The 23,335-nt window shown below is 41.5% G+C and overlaps 1 protein-coding gene across 7 annotated transcripts in view; it reads right to left on the bottom strand.

Moving 5' to 3' along the window:
- The window catches only part of DYSF (dysferlin), a 539,803-nt gene that overhangs the window by 366,066 nt on the left and 150,402 nt on the right, over positions 1-23,335 (bottom strand). For all 7 annotated transcript variants that reach the window (XR_004540213.1, XM_033953409.1, XM_033953435.1 and 4 more), the window contains exons 8-15: positions 17,790-17,852; positions 15,126-15,176; positions 14,987-15,017; positions 12,839-12,954; positions 8,511-8,637; positions 4,847-4,950; positions 1,263-1,331; positions 1,125-1,168 (exon numbers count right to left, since the gene is read on the bottom strand). Coding sequence is in view for 6 of the 7 variants with exons in the window: in XM_033953409.1 (XP_033809300.1) it covers positions 1,125-1,168; positions 1,263-1,331; positions 4,847-4,950; positions 8,511-8,637; positions 12,839-12,954; positions 14,987-15,017; positions 15,126-15,176; positions 17,790-17,852 (605 nt within the window). In the remaining variant the exon portion in view is untranslated. The remainder of the gene's footprint in view (positions 1-1,124; positions 1,169-1,262; positions 1,332-4,846; positions 4,951-8,510; positions 8,638-12,838; positions 12,955-14,986; positions 15,018-15,125; positions 15,177-17,789; positions 17,853-23,335) is intronic.

Below are 23,335 nucleotides of genomic sequence, written 5' to 3'. Positions count from 1 at the left end.
TCACACAGTTGTCGAGATTTATTTTGGATAAAGAGGTGACAACTCCAATCAATATCCAGGAATAATGCTCATAGATAGATACTTGGGTTCAATTCAGGTCGCCTGACTTTAGTTTCCTTTAAAGTTATTATGGTGTAAAAATCAGTCTTCGTTATTATTGATACTCCTTCCTCAACGTTTGTAGACTAATTAACAGTTGAAGGACATATGTTTAGTTTTCTTGTTATGTTAATTACTTTATGATATTGGTTATATCTTGGAAACTATTTATTTTCATTATGATTTTATTGTCATTAAAAAAATGGAAATCTAATAAAGATAAAATTACAAAGTCACGCCCACATCTATCCCATTAGGTGCTGCTTTTTCCGATGAGCGTCTGCAAAATTCTGGATGTCTATTTTGTGAATTGCGCACAGCCTTTGGATGTCTAACTTTCAATTATTTCTTGTTAAAGTCATTAATTGGGCTAATTATCCAATTTAGTTGGACACCTAAGTTGCTGGACTTTAGGCATCCTTTACAGAATTTGCCTCGAAGGGCTTACATAATGTCCGTGTATTAACTAGTTAACATGCAGTAATGTAAATGCGCTTGCTGGTTAGCGAAGGAACACCCACTCTCCATCCTCGACATCTCCCTCAAAAAAAAATAGAAATATTTTTTAGAATACAGTCAGCTCATGCACATTTAGAAGTAAGGGCTGGAAACCTGAGTGCATCCCAAGGTACTCCATTAGGCATGTACCTTGTAACTTTGTTGAGATCTATAGAGGAAAATGAAGGAAAGAAATCCTATAATGGTAACAGACCAGAAAAGAGATCCCAGTTTAATGACATTCCAGTACTATGCTAGGACAGACATGCATGCAAAATGCAAAAAAGGTACAACAAAGGAATGCAAGGTCTGGTTGCTTGAGTGAAACAGTATCATGAGAGTTGTTCACTCTTTGAAGAATGATGCCATACTACTTTTTTTTCCCTTGAGTACTCCTTGTCTTCTCTGGCAAACAGCTTTTGGGCAGGCATCCGCGGTTACTATTTTAATTCTCATGCCTAAACAAAAATGCCCAATGCTCAGCCTATCAGGTGTTATTGCTTCCAAGAATCTTGCCTTAAACTTACCAATCAATCAATCGAATTCTCATTTTTTCACACATGGAGGGAAACTAACAACAGAATAAGAGAAAAGAATACCCATCAAGATGTTAAAATGACTGAAAATAATGAGAGAGTTCAATAAATATTGTGCAGTTTTCTTACCCGAATCGGCAAAGTGATGCTTTGGTTCCATTGAGGATTAGCATTCTTCTCCATGATCTTACTACAAAGCTAAACATAAAGGATTGTGTTATTATCTTATAATATATGACAAAATTGCCAATTTTAATTTATATAATACTGTAAAATCAGAAATTCATAAAAACAGAATAGTGTTAAAATAATTTTCTTTCAATATGCTGCTTCAGCAGAAGCTCTGAGGAACAAAACAGTGGCAATGAGGAAACATCTATTGCTACCATTAAAATATTTATATGGCATGGGCGTCGGAACGGGAGTGAGGCCACAGGGGCCATGGCCTACCCAAGGATTGATGGTTGCAGGTCAGTCTCCCACCCATCCCCCTCCTCCCCACGCTGTACTTTTAAATTTTTGGGCAACCACCGAACAGCATCAACAAGCCTACCCTTCATTCTACTTCCAGGGGCAGGCCTGCTCACTGACGCTGCACAGCAGCTGCCCAAAGATTTGAAGCTAAAGCACCAGGAGAAGGTGGATGAGGGAGTCAGGAGCTGGTGAGAGACTGTGCCGCAGATTCTGCAGGCTAGGGCAGAGCTTTTGGGCCTGCCCTCCACCCCCCAAACAAAACAGCATTCCGCTGCCTATGTTATATGGTACTACATGATAGAAACATAGAAACATGATGGCAGATAAAGGCCAAATGGCCCATCTAGTCTGCCCATCCGCAGTAACCATTATCTCTTTCTCTCTCCGAGAGATCCCATGTGCCTATCCCAGGACCTTTTGAATTCAGACAGTCTCTGTCTCTTATACCTCTTCTGGGAGACTGTTCCATGCATCTACTACCCTTTCTGTAAAAAAAGTATTTCCTTAGATTACTCCGGAGCCTATCATTTCTTAACTTCATCCTATGCCCTCTCATTGCAGAGTTTCCTTTCAAATGAAAAAGACTCGACTCATGCGCATTTACATTATGTAGGTATTTAAACGTTTCTATCATATCTCCCCTCTCCCGCATAGAAACATTCTCCCCTCTCCCAGCCGATTAACTGAATTTAAGCCAATTATGTAGTGCTAATTGCTCATTATCGGTGCCAATTAAACTTTTAAAATATTTAACCCCATCCCCCCTTTTCAAAACCGTAGTGCGTTTTTTAGCGCTGGCCGCAGCGGTAACAGCTCCAACGCTCATAGAATTCCTATAAGCATCAGAACTGTTACCACCACGGACAGCGCTAAAAACCACACTAGGATTTTGTAAAAGCAGGGATAAGTAAAGCGCCTAGATCGCCTAGGCATGCCAATCTAGGCACCTAACTTTAGGAGTCTTTTATAGAATCTGGCCAGGGTTTGTTTTTTTTTTTGTGTTTTGTTGAGTTAGATCCAATGCAGCTTAGTAAAAGGAACTCTTAGTAAACTATTAGGAAGTTCCATGTTAATGGGTTTTCCAAACGCAATAGCAAAACAGTGGTGCAGACAATAACAGTTTCTGTATATCTGAAAAATATTTCACATATGTTCTAAACATAATCAGTGGGAAAACGAGACAGAAGACCTCTGTTTAAAAACTTGATTGAACTACTGTCAGTTTGACTTTTTATGTAAGGGTTAAGGTATTGCTTGAAATAACGAACAGTGCAATCAAGTGTTAGATATGCACTCTTTTCTTCAGCTTTACTTAAGGAAATATCAGAAAGCAATACTGCTAATCTGAAAAACAGAACTAGACTAACATTTGAGCTCAACTACTTAAATATCTAAGTGGCTTATTGGTCAGTCAAATAAAAGTTTCTAGGTGCATACTCCACAGAGCACACAGCTCCTGTTTCTCTTACCCTTCACCCTCCTTTTCTGGATCTTAGGTTTGCTGTCCAGCCAGACAGGCACTTATGCTTGGCTAGACAATCAATTGCTTGGATTTTCTAAGGGGGGAGAGCTATGTACTTTGTCCCTGAAGAATCTAATTATGCCTAAAGCTGACTACTTTGTTTTTGGGTGAGCCAAGAAAAACAGAACAATTGATTGGAAAATGAGACTATGCCAAAATCAGGAGGAAATGAAGTAAAAGTAACATGAAAAATAGAGACAGGAGTAAGTAGTATTAAGAATAAAGTAACTAGGAAAAATGGTTGCATAAGTTTTTAATCCCATTCCCTCACTGTCAAATAAAACATTCTTTAGCACAGACATTTCCTGCAGATAACAGTAATATCAGTATGCAAATGAGAACGACACATTTGTTATTTTACAGTAGCCAAGTTTATATATTAGCCAATGTCTGTTAGCCTGTGTTATATTTCAATGCCATGGACGTATGGATCTATACCTTGAACTTTCCAATCCAAATAAAATTGCAAGAAGTTATTAGCAAAGACTAATAAATGCCATATTTAAGTGTAGGACCAGCGCTGGGCTAACCAGCATCCTGTACAAAAAATCCAAACCGGCATCTCTCCTCTACCATGAAAAATATATAATTACAGTAACTCCTAAAACCATCGGCACAATGTGCGGCAGCGGCGAAGAAAGCGAACAGGATGTTGGGCATAATTAAGAAGGGGATTACGAGTAGAACGGAAGAGGTCATAATGCCACTTTATAGAACAATGGTCCGACCGCACTTAGAATACTGTGTCCAACACTGGTCTCCATACCTTAAAAAAGATATAACTCTGCTGGAAAAGGTGCAAAGGCGAGCCACGAAACTTATCAAAGGAATGGAAAATTTGACCTACAACGATCGACTCAGGAAGCTGGGGCTGTTTACCCTTGAGAAGAGAAGACTAAGAGGGGATTTGATAGAGACTTTTAAAATATTAAAAGGATTTGATAAAATAGACCAAAAAGAAGCATTACTTAAATATTCTGATGTGACGGGGACAAGAGGACATAGACTGAAACTGAGTGGCAGCAGGTTTAGGACAAATGTCAGGAAATTCTGTTTCACACAGCGCGTGGTGGGTGCTTGGAATGCACTCCCGGAGGAGGTTGTGGAGGAGACTACTGTTCTGGGATTCAAACGCAAGTTGGATGCACACCTTCTTGCATATCATATTGAGGGATACGGTAAATCCAGGTCTCCAAAAAGGAGTACCTAAATGGGCCGCCGCGTGTGCGGATCACCGGACTAGATGGACCTCGGTCTGATCCGGTGAGGGCGTTTCTTATGTTCTTATGAAAGCTCCAGCACAGAATTCCACACACCCCACCCCCACCCCAAGATTCCATCTCTCTTTTTCCACAACTGTCTGCATATACCTGAATATTTAATACCAGTGCCTGGACACCAGCCAGCAATGAATAATCAGGACATAAAGTCAGCGGCCGCTATAAAACGCTCACTGCCTCTGTCTGAATATTTACCCCTTAGAGCTCCTTTTACAAAGGCGCACTAGCGTATATTTAGCATTCGCTAAAACGGCCAACTCACCTTTGTAAAAGAGGGGGTCAATTTCTAAGGTTGAAGCTCTTGACCTTATGAACTACAGGCAAGAACGCAGGCATCATGGGATTTTGAATTTATGAGAACCGGTGCGGTAGTTTTGGAGGTGAAGTTTGAAAATATAAGTTACGTTATAACATTTAGCTAGTTCTTTTCCTCTTACCGTTTTGCCGGCAAAGCTGATTTCCACAAAAGGATCCACCAGGTTCTTCTTGTTGCTATCAAAGCCAAAGATTTGTTTCACATTGTCCAAGACAGCATCATCCACTGTAAGCGGAATTCAGGGGACCACATTAATTCTGCTAAGAACTGAGTGACGTTATAAAGAACCCATACAAAGCATTCCACTGAATAGAGGTGTGTTCTTCAGGTTCTTTACGAGCATGCATTAAAGGCCTGATTCGATAGGGTTACCAGTAAAATCTGGACCCGCCCAGATCAACCCATCCCCGCCCCGTTAGGCCCCAGCTCCGTCCTCAGCTCGGCTCCGCTGCCTGTTTGTCGGGCAGGAAGGCACATATGTGCATCTGCGACACGATGACATCGCATGCATGCGTGATGTCACTGCGTTGCATCCGAGCATGCGTGGATGCCCCCTCCCGATGCGATTTGTTTTCAAAACCTGGACAAAGTGTCAGGTTTTGAAAAGCCGTCTGAGGACATCTGGTAACCCTACGTAGCGCCCAAAAACTCAGTGCAGACTAGAGCGGCGCTTAGCACGATTCTACAACCTTGTATAGAATTGCGCTAAGCATCAGCGCACATTATAACTTTTAGGCGCATGTGTTTAGGCCAAGGAAAAACAGGCCTAAATGCCTGCACCTAAACTGTGCACACATCGAGCTTATTGTATAACAGTGTGCCTAAGTTTTAGGTACGCCCATGGCCCACCCATGCTCCTCCCCAGACACGCCCCTTTTTAGATGCACGCACTAGAGCAAGCACATACCTTTTATAGAATTGTACTTTCCAAGTTGTGCACGTAACTTCTCATTAATGCCATTTATGAGGTGTTAATTGCTAATTATCATTGCCAATTAGGCTTGCTTTACTATTAAGTTGTGCATGTAACTCAGCTGTGCGCCATAAACAGAATTAGCAGATAAAGGGGTAACATATATGCAACAATTATGTGTGTGTAAATGCAATTGCAAGGCCCTGTGCAGCCCAGTTTGGTGAGGCCTCTGCCCCCTTGATGACAAGATGGTTTTTTAAAGCTTTTTTTTTTAAGTTTTGTTTTTATTTGAAATTCAATAAATAAATCAAGCAAAACTTGTAAAGAAAAATGGATTCAGATAAGCATAATGTTATCATAGGAAACCTAGATTTATGAAAATAGCCTTAAATTATTCAGTTCAAGTCCTCTACAAGTAGGAATTCCAATTCTCACAATAGATAAAGGAAAAATGTTAACTAATGGCCCCTTTTATTAAGCTGTGCTAGAGGGTTTTAGTGCAGGCTGGTGAGGTAAGTGCTCCAGCGCTCATAGGAATTTTATGAGCGTCAGAGAATTTATCGCGCCGGCTTGCACTAAAACACTAAGAGAGGATCCAGTATGTGGACAGAGCACTTTAAAATTTTCTCAGGACTATAGGCCCTTGGTAGTCCCTTTATAAAGATATACCACCCAATATATTCTATGGCTATTAACCAGCCAGGAACAGCATGAGATGGCCACTTTATATTAGCACTTAGTAGCTAGCTTAATCACCGGCTATGTCGCATGACAGCCAGTTAGCGCCAATATTTATTGGCTGACTGGCTAACTTTATCAGCCAGATAGCCCTGTATAAATAGTAGGTCTATCCTTGGCCACTAAAACTTAGCTGGTCAGCCAATGAACATCGGCTTAATCGACTATGTCATAATTGGCCCCCCAAAAAAATTTCAATACCCGTTGCCAGATGTGGCCTTGAAGGTTTGCCACTAAATGCAGGAGATAGCCACGGTCGGACTTGGAATGGAAGAGACTTGGAATGGAAGAGAGGAAAGGGGGGACAGATGCTGGATGGAGGGACAGAGAGAGAGAAGGCACCCACTGAATGGAAGGAGCCAGAAAGAAAGCAGGTGCTGGATGGAAAGGGAAGAAAAATAAAGGAGTAGATACTGGATAGAGGGTGGAAGATGCTGGATGGGTAGGAGAAGAAAGAGAAGGGAGCAGATGTTGGATGGAAGGGAGGAGAAAGAGAAAGGGGGCAGACGCTAGATGGAAGGGAAGAAAGAGAGAAAGAGACGGAGGGAGGTATGGTACTAAACATGTTGCGGTTTGGCTGGGAGAGAAGTGCTAGAGACTATGGGAGGGAGGATAGAAATGCTGAGCACCATAGTGGGGGGGGAAGGTTCAGAGATAAGGAAGGATGCTGGATGTCATGGTGGAGGGGGTGACTATGGGATGGTAGAGAAGAGATTGAAGCTAGGGCCAAAGCATGGGTGGGGTTGAGGGCAGAGCTTGTTTCCTCCACCCACATAAAAAGGCATTCCGCTGCCCCTGGCTAGAGCATTTACTAATTCCCTCTCAATTTCTTCCTCCTAGAATTTTCTATCTCCCCTCTTAAAAAAAAATTGGGACAGATGGTCATGATGTCGATTTCTCAGAACAGTTTGGACTTAACAGCTTTTTTTGTGGAACCATCTAAAGAAGAACTTGTTACACCTGCTACCTTAATAGTGACCCTGGTACTAGATTCTAACAAAGAGTAGCTAATGACACTTTATTTTAGCCATAGAAAGTCTCACTGTCCTTCTTTGACTGCAAGAATATTTCCTGACATGAGAGACAAGGCTACTTTTGTTGTTATGCCCTAGAGTTCTAGATAAAGGGACAATTTTTTTTTTTAAAGTTTTCTTGTAAGTGTATAATCAAATACTGATCCAATACTTATATATTTTAGGATCCTTCTCAGTCAGTGGTGTTTTTGAGTAATAAATTGGTTGACATGGGAACCTTCTCTTACCCTGGGCCAGTAAAAGGAGAGTCTGTAGGATATTAGTAAAAAACCTCTCTTTAGGTATTTACTTTGTTATTATTGGTGTTGCTTTTTGGTAATATCATATTTCTGAGATTGTTTGAGCTCTTGGAATTCCATATATGGCAGACTTAAGATTGTTGGAAGTAATTGTTTGGTCTCCTTTACAATCTGTAGTATTTCTTGTTTTTCAAACTGATTTCTGTACGGAGTGCTTCCTGTTAAAATGTTTATTTCACTTTAAAAAAAAGGTTGTCGCTAGTAGGAAGGGCACCACTTGTGAGTGAGCGCTCATTATATAACACTGATCACCCAATTACCTCAGTTACAGAAAAAACATGTAAACCTTCGTATTCCTTTTCATATATGTCAAAAACTGAATCCTGTCAAAGTAGCTCTATCAATGCAAGCACACACATGCTGAACATAACAAAGTACCAACACACAGACAAGTCAACAGTATCATTGCTATAGAGTAATTTTTTACCACAGGATAAATTTGCTCAGCAGTTCACTCAGGTTCATATACTACTACTATAACTATTTATCACTCATATGGCACATGTTAATATTTAATAGATGGTCCCTGCTCAGAAGAGCTTACAATCTAACTTTGACAAACAGACATGCCATATAGGGTTGGGGATGCAAAACCCAATGTGAGAGTAGTTAGGAATTGAAAGCACTCTCAAAGAGGTGGGATTTTAAGTGTCGAAGAGGTGGGATTTTAAGTGGGCCGTGAAAACTACCAGAGATGGAGCCTGCCGTAGGGATTCCAAGCATAAGTCTTATTAAGAAAATAAGAACCTAACGGATGTAGCGGTATATAAGAAATAAATTACATTACATTACATTACTTACTTTGAGGTAGATCTTCAGCTCTGTAAATTCTCATAATGAGGTGAGCTCCCCTGAGGGCCACCCCAGCTGGACGCAGCAGATTTCCCTCTATATCCTCCTTATCTTCAGAGACATCCTTCACATCCATCTGTTGAAGAAATGGAGGCTCATTAAAAATTGGGGAAAGTTGACATCTGATAAAATAAGATTAATATTAAGATATTTTCATGTATGATGTGTTGATATTGGAAGTAGCACACTATGGGGTCCTTTTACTAAGCTGCAGTAAGCACTTGCATGTGCTTATGTAAGGTGCTATCGACGCGTGTTCAAGTTCAAGCAACTTGATGAAAATCATCAAGTTTTCGTGACAGAATACAGAAGTAGATTGCTGGGCCTTTCTTCTGCACAGTATAAATTTGATGTTGTCGCCACTGTTGCATCAAACACAATCCTCCGCCTCCAACACTGTCCAGATGGGTGACACTACCAATGGCATAGCTTAACATGCCTTACTGCGAAGTACAGTCAGGAATCCCGTTATATTTTTGGCATTAGCTTGTGCTGGGGGTGAGTCTGGGGGTAGAAGGTAGGCTAGTTCTACACTAATTGGTCAGCACAGCTACATTGTGGCATGCTAATCACTTAACATATGGTTAGTGCAGGAGCCCTTACCGTCTACAAAATAGGTGGCAATAGCCATGCACCAACGAGAAAATTAGCATGTAGCCATTAACAGAAAAAGTGGAAATTCAGCCATTATACCCATGCAGGAATGACCAATATAAGCATACGTTAAGGGGCTCATAATCAAAAGAGAAAAACGTCCAAAAACCGGCCTAAGTCGGCATTTGGACGACCATTGTCAAAATACATCCAAGTGCCGATAATGTGAAAACGGGTTTTGGACATACAGTGGTACCTTTGTTTAAGAGCATAATTCGTTCCAGAAGCATGCTCTTAAACCAAAACACTCGTACATCAAAGCAACTTTCCCCATAGAAGATAATGGAAACTTGAACAATTCGTTCCACCAACCCCCCCCCTCCCCGAGGCTACCAGCGCTGCTCCATCACCCCCTCCCCCCGCTCGAACCGGCATCGCAACACCCCCCCCCCGTGAACCCTCCCCCCCCCCGTGAGAACTGCAAAGCATTTGGTCCTTACCCCTTCTGCTCGTTGTAAGTGTGAATGCGAGCTCCCGCCTCTTGCCTGGGCTGGGCCTTGAGCATCTGCGCATGCTCAAGGTCTTCTGGCTCTCGTTCTCTCGGAGATCTCGTTCTCTCCGAGAGAACGAGAGCCAGAAGGCAAGAGGTGGGAGCTTGCATTCACACTTACAACGAGCAGAAGGGGTAAGGACTAAGTGCTTGGAGGAAGGGCGGGCGGATGCCGCTTTCAGCACGGGGGTGCTTTGCGGTTCTCGCGGGGGGGGGGTTGCGATGCCAGTTCGGGGGGGTGCGATGCTGGTTAGAGCGGGGGGGAGGTGCTCGTACACCAGAACATACTCGGTTTGCGAGGCAAAACTTTGCTGAGTGTTTTGCTTGTCTTGCAAAACACTCGCAAACCGAGGTTACAATGTATTTCTAAACGACCTTGGCCTTCATAGTGCCGCTGAATGACCAAAGTTAAATGGGGCATTTCAGGAGGAGTGTCGAGGGTGGGAGTTGGGCGGGACATGGGCTGGCTTAGACTTAGTCGTACAGCATGTATAACCGAAAGTTATACAGCCCAGGATCGACGGAACTTGGATGTTGTGACTTAGACCATTTAAAACATGGTCTAAGTCACAAAAACCCACCTAAAGTCACCAGATAAGCACTTCAAACACATAATACAGACCCCTACACACTACCCCAGTGATCACTGACCCCCCCAACCCCATAAAAATCGTAATCACACTTTTAAAATTCATCCTCCAGACCATCATCACCTGGCAGCCTGGCATAGGAAAGCCTAGTCGTCCAGCACATAGGCGGCTTAAGCCGTCTTGGGAGTGGGTTAGGGAGAGGAGGACCAATGCCCATAAGCCCTTGTAATCACTGCATTGATACTTAAACATGTGCACTCCCCTATACACTTCAAAACCCTTTTGTACTGGCATATAAGTGGCTCCTGCAGCCATAAGGGCTATTGGGGTGGTAGATAAGTGGGTCTAGGGGATTCTAGAGGTAGTTTGGGGGGCTCACCATGACCTATAAGAGAGCTGTAGTGAGGAGAAGACATGGCACCCTTTTTGTGAAGTTCACAAAAGTGAACCACAGCAGTGCCCTGTAAGGTACCCCACTATTTAGGTGCCATGTATGGGTGTTCAGTCCATCACTTTGAAGACCCCTCCCACATCCAACAGGGCTTGTTCTAGGCGTTTTTGACTTGGACGAAAAGTTGGATGAAAATGCGGTATAAAGATGGACAATTTAGCGGCTTGGACGATCAGATCAGCAGGATCAGTTAGACGATTTTCGAAACGAAAAAAATTTGGACAAATTTTTCGAAAATGTGTCCTAAGTTATTTTTTTACTTTGGACGACTTACAACTTGGATGAAAACGGATTTAGATGTTCCTTTCGATTATGCCCCTCCACGGGTAAAAGGGACCCTATGTTACAATTATTTGAATGTTTTTTGGGGTTTTTTGACTGCTTTCATCACATGTTGCCTATATCCAGGTTATTTTTGTTATACGATGCCTTGGGTGAATTTCTTCAAGGCAGTAAACAAATCCTAATAAATAAAACTAGTGAGATAAATAACTTCCCTCTTTAAGACTCACATCACCAGCTATACTACACAATGTTCTGTTAGTAAATTTGTCTTATAAAAGGAAAGTGCTAATTGAAAGTTTTGGCGTAGAAAGGTCCATCCATGCACCAATCTTTCACTGATTATTTCTAAGAGGTATCTGGGCAATTGCTCAGACTAACAGGTATCTGCTAAAGATAGAAATACAGAAAATTTTTCAGTCCATTTTTGGATTTTCAGCCTTTTTTTTCATGACCTTTGGAAGGTTTTAATTTTTTGTTTCACAAATTTGTTTTAATATAGGACCCATTTTTTTTCAAGCGGTGCTAGAGGTTTATAGTGTGAGCCAGTGCGGTAAATGCTCTGATGCTCATAAAATTCCTATGAGTGGCAGCGCACTTACCGCACTGGCCCACGTTAAAATCCACTAGCACTGCTTGATAAAACGGTGGAGGTCAATGTTTTAACATGCTAGAACTTTTTAGCTTGTGAAACTCTAGTTAACAGTGTAATAATTCATAGCTTAATATTTGTCAAATTTGGGGTCCTTCAACTAAAAGGTGTTCTGTGCTTAAGGTCAATTTCAAGAAAGGTTGGTTAAAAGGTGCCAGAACCTTCCACTACCTCAGGTGGATAACTTAGGACTCCTTTTACTAAGGTGCGCTAGCGTTTTTAGCGCACACAGGATTTTAGCGCGCGCTACACCCGCGCTAAGCTTCTAGAACCAACGCCAGCTCAACGCGTTAAGGTCTAATGCACGTGGCAATTCAGCGCATGCTATTCCTCGTGTTAAAGCCCTAACGCACCTTTGTAAAAGAAGCCCTTAGTTTGTAACCAGTGGTGTCGTAAAGGGGAGGCGGACTGCCCCGGGTGCCGGCACCTCTCTTCCTCTCTGCCCTCCCACTCCTTCCCTGCCACACGCGTGCCTTCAATTCCCTGACATCGTACCTCTAGCTCTTCACCGGCGAGCAGCAACTCCGACATGCTGCTCACGTCGGCCTCAGTACTCCCCTCTGACATTACTTCAGGGTCCTGCGACTAGGAAGTGACATCAGAGAGAGAGCCGACACAGGTGTGGACAGCACGTTAGAGATGCTGCTCACATCAGGGAGCTAAACAGGTGTAGGGGGAGAGAAGGGGAGTGCACACGGCAGGGTGGATGGAGAAGAGGGTGAGGCTACACCATGGCTACGCTGATTGTAAGCCCTCCAGGGACAGGGAAATATCTAATCTACCTGAATGTAACTCATCTTAAACAACTGACAAAAGCATGAGCTTAATCCAAAATTCCTTCTCTTCACCTTCCCCCTAAATCAGGGGTGGGCAATTCTGGTCCTCGAGGGCCAGAATCCAGTCGGGTTTTCAGGATTTCCCCAATGAATATGCATGAGATCTATTTGCATGCACTGCTTTCAATGCATATTCATTGGGGAAATCCTGAAAACCCAACTGGATTCCGACCCTCGAGGACCGGAGTTGCCCATCCCTGCCCTAAATCTTTTGAAAAACATAATGAGAAAACTTCTGAATAAAATCAGGCTTTCAGCAGGCCCTCAATAGGCATTTCATTAGCAATGTCTGTGGCTAATAAAAGATAAAGCAAATACTCACAGGAGCTTCATCTCCTGGGCCCAGCACAAACAGGCTAACCTTCAAGTAACCTTTGGCACCAGCTGAAAAATCTTCAGAGTCAGAAAGCAGAAGCCACTTTCTGAGGAAGGCATGCTCTGAAAAGAAAGCAAGTCAAAGAAAGGGTGACGGTTATCTGCAATAAATGTTTTGAGGTTAGGAATGGATCAAAAAGAAACATATTGCATGATTTTATTATATGCTTCGGGGCATTTGACTCGGTGAACCTACAATTGTTGTTGATAAAACTGGAAAAACTAGAGATGAGTGGTAAAGTCTTGCAGTGGGGTAATGGTGGACATGACAATGAAGCCGACGGCACAGTGTGCAGCGGCCGCTAAGAGAGCGAATAAAATGCTAGGTATAATCAAGAAGGGTATTACTACCAGAACGAAAGAAGTTATCCTGCCGTTGTATCGGGCGATGGTGCGTCCGCATCTGGAATACTGCGTCCAATATTGGTCGCCATACCTTAAGAAGGATATGGCGTTACTTGAGAGGGTTCAGAGGAGAGCGACACATCTGACACATATGCTGAGAGATTGGAGAAACTGGGACTCTTTTCCTTGGAGAAGAGGAGACTTAGAGCGGATATGATAGAGACTTACAAGATCATGAAGGGCATAGAGAGAGTACAGAGGGACAGATTCTTCAAACTTCTGAAAAATAAGAGAACAAGAGGGCATTCGGAAAAGTTGAAAGGGGATAGATTCAAAACGAATGCTAGGAAGTTTTTCTTTACCCAAAGTTTGGTGGACACCTGGAATGCACTTCCAGAGGGCGTAATAGGGCAGAGTAGGTACTGGGGTTCAAGAAAAGATTGGACAATTTCCTGCTGGAAAAAGGGACAGAGGGGTATAGATAGAGAATTACTGCACAGGTCCTGGACCTGTTGGGCCGCCACGTGAGCACAGGTCTGACCCAGTGAAGGCATTGCTTATGTTCTTATGCATCTTATTTGTTCCATAGGACTTTTTGTGTATCGAATGGGATTGAAGTGTCCACAGAAGCCTCTGAAGGAAAAGGAGATCCTCAAGGATCGATATTGTCGGTATTATTGTTTAATTTTATATATTGTCATTGAGCATCCATTATAGACATTATGCAAATGATATTTTGGTTTTTTTCCAGTTTATAGATCGGGGAAATTTCTGAAAAATAAATTAGAATCATGCATGTTGAAATGTGCGGCAGTGGCCAAAAAACAAACAAGATGCTAGGAATTATTAAAAAAGGGATGGTTAACAAGACTAAGAATGTTATAATACCTCTGTATCGCTCCACAGTCTGGAGTACTGTGTTCAATTCTGGGCTCCTTATCCTCAAGAGGGATATAACGGCACTAGAAAAGGTTCAAAGAACAGCGACCAAGATGATAAGGGGATGGAACTCCTCTCGTATGAGGAAAGACTACAAAGTTTAGGGTTCTTTAACTTGGAGACAGCTGAGGGGAGATATGATTGAAGTCTACAAAATCCTGAATGGAGTAGAACAAGTGGATTGATTTTTCACTCTGTCAAAAATTACAAAGACTAGGGAACACTCGATGAAGTTACAGGGAAATATTTTTAAAGCCAATAGGAGACAATATTTTTTCACTCACAGAATAGTTAAGCTCTGGAACACGTTGCCAGAGGCGGTGGTAAGTGCGGTTAGCGTAGCTGGTTTTAAGAAGGGTTTGGACAATTTCCTGGAAGAAAAGTCCATAGTCTATTATTGAAAAAGACATGGGGGAAGCCACTGCTTGACCTGGATCGGTAGCATGGAATGTTGCTACTCTTTGGGTTTTAGCCATGTACTAGTGACCTGGATTGGCCACCATGAGAACGGGTAACTGGGCTTGATGGACCTTTGTTTTGACCCAGTAAAGCTATTCCTATGTTCTTAAGCCCATGACTTGAGTTTGAACGTGGGAAAGACTGAAGTAATGATTGTGGGACAGGGTGGTGAAGAGATGTGGCCAGAGGTTGTAGATGTATTAGGCATAGACTTATTGGTCAAAAAAGAAATGACAGTAGAACTGGACTTTGGTTTAACGATGAAGTGTCAAATTGATAAAACTATTCATGCCTGTTTTGGCTACTTACAAATACTACATCATTTAAAGCCGTTGCTGACACTTATACTCACTTGGCTCTTCATAAATTGTTCCAATATCCATCTGAAAATAATTACAAAACATTAGAACACAAATTTCTGAAACAGGGAGGAAGAAATCACATTTAAATGTTTATCTTCATTCCAGCTAAGCCATGTTGAAAATCATTACCTGAAATTCTCCAAGGACAGAGTCAGTTCGCAAGGACCGAGAATCAAACACCTGAAAGAAAAAGCCAAATAACTCTTACAGATTATGGTGCTTATTTTAGAAGCCCTATTTTTATTTTGAACATCTGAAAATTGACATTTAGATGTCCATATTGCATGAATGTCCAAATGCCAATTTTATAAAGCCAGGACATAAACTTATGAAAGTGCAATATTTCCATATGGTAAGGTGGTATGGTCTGGGCATGTTTGGGGTGGGACTTGAGAAGGTTTAAAATATGAAAATTCATCCCTCTTGCAAAAGGGGAAGGAACATCCATGTTAACAAAGGTCTGGATTTAGACTTACCACCTGGATCTTCCAGACAGTGGTATAGTAAGGGGGGTGGAAAGTATGTGGGGAGGAGGGACCGTCCCAGGCACCATCTTGGTGAGGGCGCTGATACCTCTCCTCCTCTCCTGCATATACTGCCCAGGGCATGCTGAACCCCCATAATTACATACAGTGAGGTGGTATACCCCCAAAACTCATGTCCTCCTATCTGGCAACTTCCCAGCAGGTCCAAAATCCCATCTATTCACCCCATCATAGGTTCTAAATCCCCATTCCCTTAGTGTTCTAGCCCCAACCCCCTCAATTCCAATCCCCCTCTAGCCCTTTCCAATCTAATTCCAATCCCTGAACACCAAACCCAGACCCAGAAAAAAAGTACAGCACCCCATGTGGTACCTTGACTCACCCCATCCCCCTACCCCCACACACCTATTGCAGATATAGATCAGGGATCCCAGTGGTCCCAGGCCATGGCAGATCTCCACTTCTGCCTGGAATGAACCCAGAATGAAAGAAGGCAGCGGCACTATCTTTGATGCTGGAATCTCTGCCTTCTAGCAGTGCTGGAAGGCAGAGGAGTAATCTTTGATCCTAACACTAATCCCCAAGGTAGACTCTAGCATCTGGTAACTGTGATTTGGGTTATTCTTCCCAATGTGTATCACTTTGCATTTGTCCACATTAAATTTCATCTGCCACTTGGGCGCCCAGTCTTCCAATTTCCTAAGGTCTGCCTGCAATTTTTCACAATCTGCATGTGTTGTTTTTTTTTAGTTCAAGAAGTTTTATTGATTTTATAAAAGATGAAATACAAAGCCAACAATATGCGTGCTCCAACAAGGAACACATTATAACAATATCATTAACAAATGTGAAGTGCATCCACAGTGGAATAATAGTCATAAATGATTGAATGCATCAGAAATAAAATAGAAGTTGAAAAGACATCAGTTCAGGAAATGGAAATAAGACATATTAGGTGCTAAGTTCTAACAGTGTACCAGAGTAATCAGTTTCAATGATCCAAGCATAAAATAAAGAAATTGACATAAACAATATGAAATGAAACTTGGTAACTTTGAACAGTTTATTGCCATCTGCAAATTTAATTACTTTACTCGGTGTTCCAATGGACAGCTGGTCTGACCCATTATGGTGGTTCTCATGTTCTTAGGACTTCTAAGTTCTTTTTAGTCTTTCTGAAGCTTGGTCCATATCTAATCTCAGCCCCAGCAATCAAATTCACTACAAAGTGGAGCTGTCCCAATAGTTTATTTTACTATTCAGCCGAATACGAACCATGAAAAATATTCGACCAGATATGAATAACGGGCATTGAGTTTTAACATAAAAATAATAAAAGTAACAACATGAAATCAGAAATCAAGTGTTTATTTCAGTAGAATTTAGTTCAGTAGAACCCCCAGATTATTTGTACTTGAATTAAAATCATTATTCAGCTGAATATGACTAATGTATTTGGGACACTATTTAAGGCTGAATTGGATCGAATACGAATATCAGGTACAGCTCTAAAATTCTCAAAGATGTTCATGTTTCTCAGGGACTTTGCTGCATTTAAAACAGAAGATTACTTTTTCAACATTATCCCATAAAATATCAGTACTAGCTATAAGGTTTTCCAGAGAACTGCACCCACAGCCTTGAAGACTAGGGATGGGCTGCTTAGTTACCATGAGGGGCAGAAGGACAAGTCCATTGGATGTGTATTTTATTAATGGAAGACTAGCCAGACACGCTCTTGTTGGTTCAACAGTTTTCAGATGGTGTTTCTTACATTTCCTGCTATTCTAGTTTATTGTACTGCTTCAGTGTAAGTTCTTCCCTTGCTTCATACATGATTCCTGTTTCAGCCTTAATTCCTGCTTCATGCCCGATTCCTACCCTACCGGTGATTCCTGTTCAATGCATACTTCTAGAAACATAGAAACATGATAGCAGATAAAGGTCAAATGGCCCATCCAGTCTGCCCATCAGCACCATCCCCTCTCTTCTCCTCTCCCAGTCCCAACGTTCTTGAATTCAGACACATCTGGTTCCTGATTCTCCCTGGTTTCTACCTTGTTCAGCTCTATGCTGGGCATAGCCTCTCCATTCGTGCTCTTGCCCAGAAGAATCATGACTCTACATCAGAGTCAAGTAAAATCTGTCATGAGCGGCGCCTTTTAATCATCTCAGATAAAGTTCAGTGTGGTGGAGGCAATTGTGATAGCAGAATAGAGTCAGGATATTTTGCCCCAGCTAACTCACCATCCCTAATAAAAGCACTGTTCCCTCAGAAAGGTAGCTTTGTGGTATCACATTCACTTACCGTAATAAATACAGGGTCATTAAAGAGCTCAGCTGGAGATTCAAAAAAATTGAAGAAGAAGGTCTGTTGAATGAAAAGAAAAAAGCAAGAAAAATTAAGATGTGATAATAGATTAAGAAAAATAATCCACTTCATGTACTTAAACTGCTTTAGTAATTTACCTTCCATATTTCTTTATATTATTAACTGTGCGCTTTAGGACCTCAAGAGGTAAAACAGGGAAATAGTTAGAATTCCAAAAGCTTAAGGACTTTTACTCTTATTCTTTTCAGCTTCTGAAATCTCTTTCCAATAAAGCCCTTTGCTTTTTCTTTCAAATATTTTTAAAATGTTAGCTATCATAGCAATGACCATCACAAAATTAATCATTCAGAAACATCTGCCTGCAACAGCAAACTTAATATTCACCAAGCAGTTACAACAGAACTGCAATCTTCTGCACCTCAGAATCTTCTATTGGTCAATGTATAAAAAAGCGAACAAATGAGTTAGAAAAACGAAACAGCTAATTCCGCATATCCCCCAAGCCCCTAGAGTACTATGTAAAGAACTTTTAATAGCACAGTTCAGCATCAAAATTTTAAAAATGGGAAATGCAATCATTATTAGTGATTGTTATTAGTTATGTATTTATAGCTTGTGGGGCCAACATCCAACCAAATGCACAAAGTTATCTGTATATTCCTCATTTTTGAGGCTCTGATATAAACACCTAGCTTATCCATTTAGGAAGCAGTTTTATAAGGTACTTGGGCATGTAGAATAACATTTTGGGCTAGATTCAATAAATGACACTCAAAAATGTGTGTGAGAACAAAAATGATACTAAGCGCAGTTCTATAAAGGGCACATGCCCTTTATAAAATTGCACTTAAGTATTGATCTTATACCTCACTTTGGGTGTCAGACTTATACCTACTGAAACTAGGAGTAAAATGCTGGTGCACAATTTAGGCACACTCAGGCAGTGTGTGTGTTGTTGTTTTTTTTTTTGGGGGGGGGGGTTTACAGGCTGCTTAGAAGCTGACAGGGATAATTTGTGACCTTTACTCTGCCTTCCTCTTAATTTGTGTCCTTTACTCTGTCTTCCTGGCTCTCTTTCACCATTATTGAAACTTCTCTATTGGGATTCCCTAAATCTCCTGTTTCAATAGTATCCTTCAAGGATACTCTACACCAAACCATACACTCCTAGGTGACTGTTGGCTTCCTCCCCAAAATGAGCAGCTTTTAAACTATCTCCTTTTTAAATGTTAGTGCCAGCAGTCTGTTTCCATCCCAAGTAAGGTGCAGTTCATCCTTTTGAAATAGACTTCCCCTTTCCCAGTTCCTAACAAATCTAAATCCCTCATTCCTGCACCATCATCTCAACCACATCTTTCTTGCTATAAATGGAGATTTGTTGGTCTAGAAAAATCTTGGCAGTAAGTGTTCTTTAGAGTTGGAGGAAATGATAGAATAGAGTGTTTGGAGTGACCTATTTTCCTTCTCCACAGAAAAAAATAAAAATATCTTCCAGTAGGTTTTACTCCTACCAGGGAAGAAACATAGAAACATGACAGCAGATAAAAGGCCACATCTAGTCTGGAGCAGCTGCTTCAGGAACCAAGAAGTAAAGCAAAGTATTTAACTTTAAAAAAGGAGACTATGATAGCATGAGAAGAATGGTTAAAAAAAAAAAAAAAGAAACTTAGAGGAGCAGCTGCAAAGATCAAAAATTTACATCAGGCATGGATGTCATTCAAAAATACCATCCTGGAGGCCCAGACTAGATATATTCCATGTATTAAAAAGGGAGGAAAGAAGATCAAATGGCAGCCAGCATGGTTAACAAGTAAGGTGAAGGAAGCTATTAGAGCCAAAAGAGAATCTTTTAGAAAGTGGAAGAAGGATCTGACTGAAAATAATTGTAAACAGCACATGGAATAGTAAATCAAATGCAAGGCGCTAATAAGGAAGGCAAAAAGAAACCTTGAAAAGAAGATTGTGCTGGATGCAAAAACACACAGTAAAATGTTTTTAAAGTATATTTAAAGTAAGAAGCCAGGAAGAGAATCAGTTGGACCACTAGATGACCAAGGGATAAAAGGGGCTTTCAGAGAAGACAAGGCTATAACAGAGAGATTAAACAAGTTCTGAGGAAGATGTAGGGGAGTTACCGGTATGAGAAATGGTATTCAATTCTGATGAATCAAAGAAACTCATACAAATCTCTGTAACACTGGAAGATGTAATGGGTCAATTTAACAAATTGAATAGCAGCAAATCACCTGGTATTTATCCCAGGGTGCTGAAAAATGAACTCACAGAGCTATTGTTAGTAAGAAGACTGGAGGGTGGCCAACGTGACACTGATTTTTAAAAAGGGTTCCAGGGGTGATTCAGGGAATTATAGACCAGTGAGTCTGACGTTGGTGCCAGGCAAAATAGTAGAGATTATTATGAAAAAAAATGTTGGTATTTATATACCACTTATAGCCTAAGGGCTCCTTTTACTAAGGTACACTAGCATTTTTAGTGCATGCAGGCTATTTCCGCATGCTACGCGGCTAGAACTTACGCCAGCTCAATGCTAGCGTTAAGGTCTAGCATGCGCGGTAATTCAGCACGTTAAAGTCCTAACGCAGCTTTGTAAAAGGAGCCCTAAGTGGTTTACATTCAGGTACTCAAGTACTTTTCCCTCTCACACTATATCTAATGTACCTGGGACAATGGGGGATTAGGTGACTTGCCCAGGGTCACAAGGAACAGCTCTAACCACTGTGCCACACACTCCCACTATTATGAAAAGCAAAATAACAGAACATATACATAAGCATGGATTAATGAGAGAAAGCCAACATGGATTTAGACAAGGGACATCTTGCCTCACCAATCTACTGCATTTCTTTAAAGGGGTGAATGAACGTGGATAAAGGTGAGCCAGCTGATATTGTGTACTTGCATTTTCAAAAGGCAATTGACATAGTACCTCATGAAAGACTTTTGAGGAAATTAGAGTCATGGTATAGTAGATAATGTTCTATAATGGATTAAGAACTGGTTGAAAGACAGAAAACAGAAAATAGGTTTAAATGGTCAATATTTCCAATGGAGAAATATAAATAGTGGGGTTAACCAGGGATCTGTGCTGGGACCACTGCTTTTTAACATATTTATCAATGATGTAGAGGTGGAAATAACTAGTGAGATAATTAACCCCCCTTTAACAAAGCTGCACTAGCGTTTTTATCGCTGACTGCAGTGGTAACAGCTCTGACGCTCATAAAATTCTCATGGAGATATTTAGTGCCACGGCTGGTGCTAAAAAACACTAGTGTGGAGGGGGATAAATTTGCTGATGACACAAAGTTGTACAAAGTTTTTAAATCATAAGAGGATTTCTGAAAAATTGCATAAGGACCTTGTGAGACTGGGCATCCAAAAGGCAAATGGCGGTTATTGTAAGCAAGTTCAAAGTGATCTATTTGGAAAAGAGGAACCTGAACAATAACTACATGATCCAGGGTCCCATGTTAGGAGTCACTGCCCAGGAAAAGGATCTAGGTGTCATTGTTGAGGATACGTTGAAACCCTCAGCTCAATGTGAAGCGGTGGCTAAGAAAGCAAATAGAACATTAGGAATTATCAGAAAAGGATAGGAAGACAAAGATGAAAATGTTATAATGCCCTTGTATTGCTCTTTGGTACGGCTGCACCTCGAATACTGTGTGCAATTCTGGTCACTGTATCTCAAAAAAGATGTAGTGGTATTAGACAAGATACAAGGAACGGTGACAAAAATGATAAAAGGGATGGAATGACTTCCCTATGAGGAAAGGCTAAAGCAGCTGGGGCATTTCAGCTTGGAGAAGAGACAGCTCAGGGGTGATATGATAGAGGTCTATAAATACTGAGTAGAATGGAAAGAATAAATGTAATCACTTGTTTACTCTTTCTTAAAATACTAGGACTGGGGGGCATGCGATGAAGCTACTAAGTAGTAGATTTAAAACAGACTGGTGAAAAAATTCTGGAATTTGTTGCTGGAGAATGTGGTGAAAACAGTTAGCTTAGCAGGGTTTAGAAATGGTTTGGATAATTTCCTAAAAGAGAAGTCCATAAGCCATTATTGAGATGGCTTGGGGAGTGGGGAGTGTGTGGCGCAGTGGTTAAAGCTACAGCCTCAGCACCCTGAGGTTGTGGGTTCAAACCCATGCTGCTCCTTGTGACCCTGGGCAAGTCACTTAATCCTCTCATTGCCCCAGGTACATTAGATAGATTGTGAGCCTCCCCCCCCCACCCCCGGGACAGACAGGGAAAAATGCTTGAGTACCTGATTAAATTCATGTAAAACCGTTCTGAGCTCCCCTGGGAGAACGGTATAGAAAATTAAATAAATAAATACAATCCGCTGCTTATTCCTAGGATATGTGGCATAAAATCTGTTGAACTGATTGGGATCTAGCTAGGGATTTGGGACCTGGGTTGACCACTATTGGAAACAGGTTGCTGGGCTTGATGGACTTTCAGTCTGTCCTACTATGGCAATTCTTTTGTTCTTATGTATCCACTATCTCCTCCTTTCTCTAAGAGATCCCATGTGATTGTCCCATACTTTCTTGAATTCAGACACATTTGTTGTCTCCATCATCTTCACTGCGAAACACGTATCCACCACCCTTTCTGTTAAAAAGTATTTCCTTAGATTACACCTGATCCTAAAACCTGTTAACTTCATCCTATGCTCTCTATCCAAAGTTTTCCTTCAATTGAAATAGACTCGCCGCCTCTGCATTCATGCCATGGAGATATTTTGAAGAATGAGAGGTTAAGAGAACTAAGCCATCTACAGCTTAACCAAAATCTTAGCACTGTGAGTTGTTGCAAAAGGTTGCAGAAGCCAATTTTTTCAGGGAAGCTGCAAGGGGAAGGAGCGAGTGGCCTTTATTCCTGTTTCAATTACCCCCCAGGGAAATCAGATAGGCTCAGAGGGCCTACCTAGTTGGCAGAGGGGTTGGGGACAAGGGGATGTTCCGATCAGGGGGTAAGCTTGATCATGGCAGAAGGTTGGGGGGGAGGGAAGAGGGAATGAGGGGACTTTGTTGGAGGATCAGGAGGGGAAATCAGGGGGCGTGTAAATTATGCAGCTGCTGACTGATATTCAGGCTCCTCCCTAATATCATATCTTGCACCTTCCCTGACCTCTCTTTTTTGTGAAGGTCAGGGGCAATATTCAGCCCTCACCAGGGACCCTTTTTGATGGATTGGGAGCAGCAGAGAGGAGTGGTGCATGCAGAGAAACCACAGACACCCCAAATTATCAGTTTGCACTGCCTCAGGGGTCGCTCTCAGCCTCACCTAAATGGGGACCTGGTTACACACTCATAAAATTTTCTGTCCACTTAAGAATGTAGATTTGTGTTCTAATGTAAAAATAGATGAACAAGCATGAAAGGAGCAACTGTGTATGCAATCCATACTTTGCATCCAAACAGTTATATACCATGTTTTTCAAAAAGGTAAGCATTCTCAATTTCGTTAAACCCAAGCCAAGCTCTAACAGG

This window comes from Geotrypetes seraphini, chromosome 1 (genome assembly GCF_902459505.1).
Source record: "Geotrypetes seraphini chromosome 1, aGeoSer1.1, whole genome shotgun sequence".
In the NCBI taxonomy this organism is placed as follows: domain Eukaryota; kingdom Metazoa; phylum Chordata; class Amphibia; order Gymnophiona; family Dermophiidae; genus Geotrypetes; species Geotrypetes seraphini.
The sequence above is the reverse complement of the archived record's forward strand: the minus strand, read 5'-3'. Positions and strand labels throughout refer to the sequence as shown.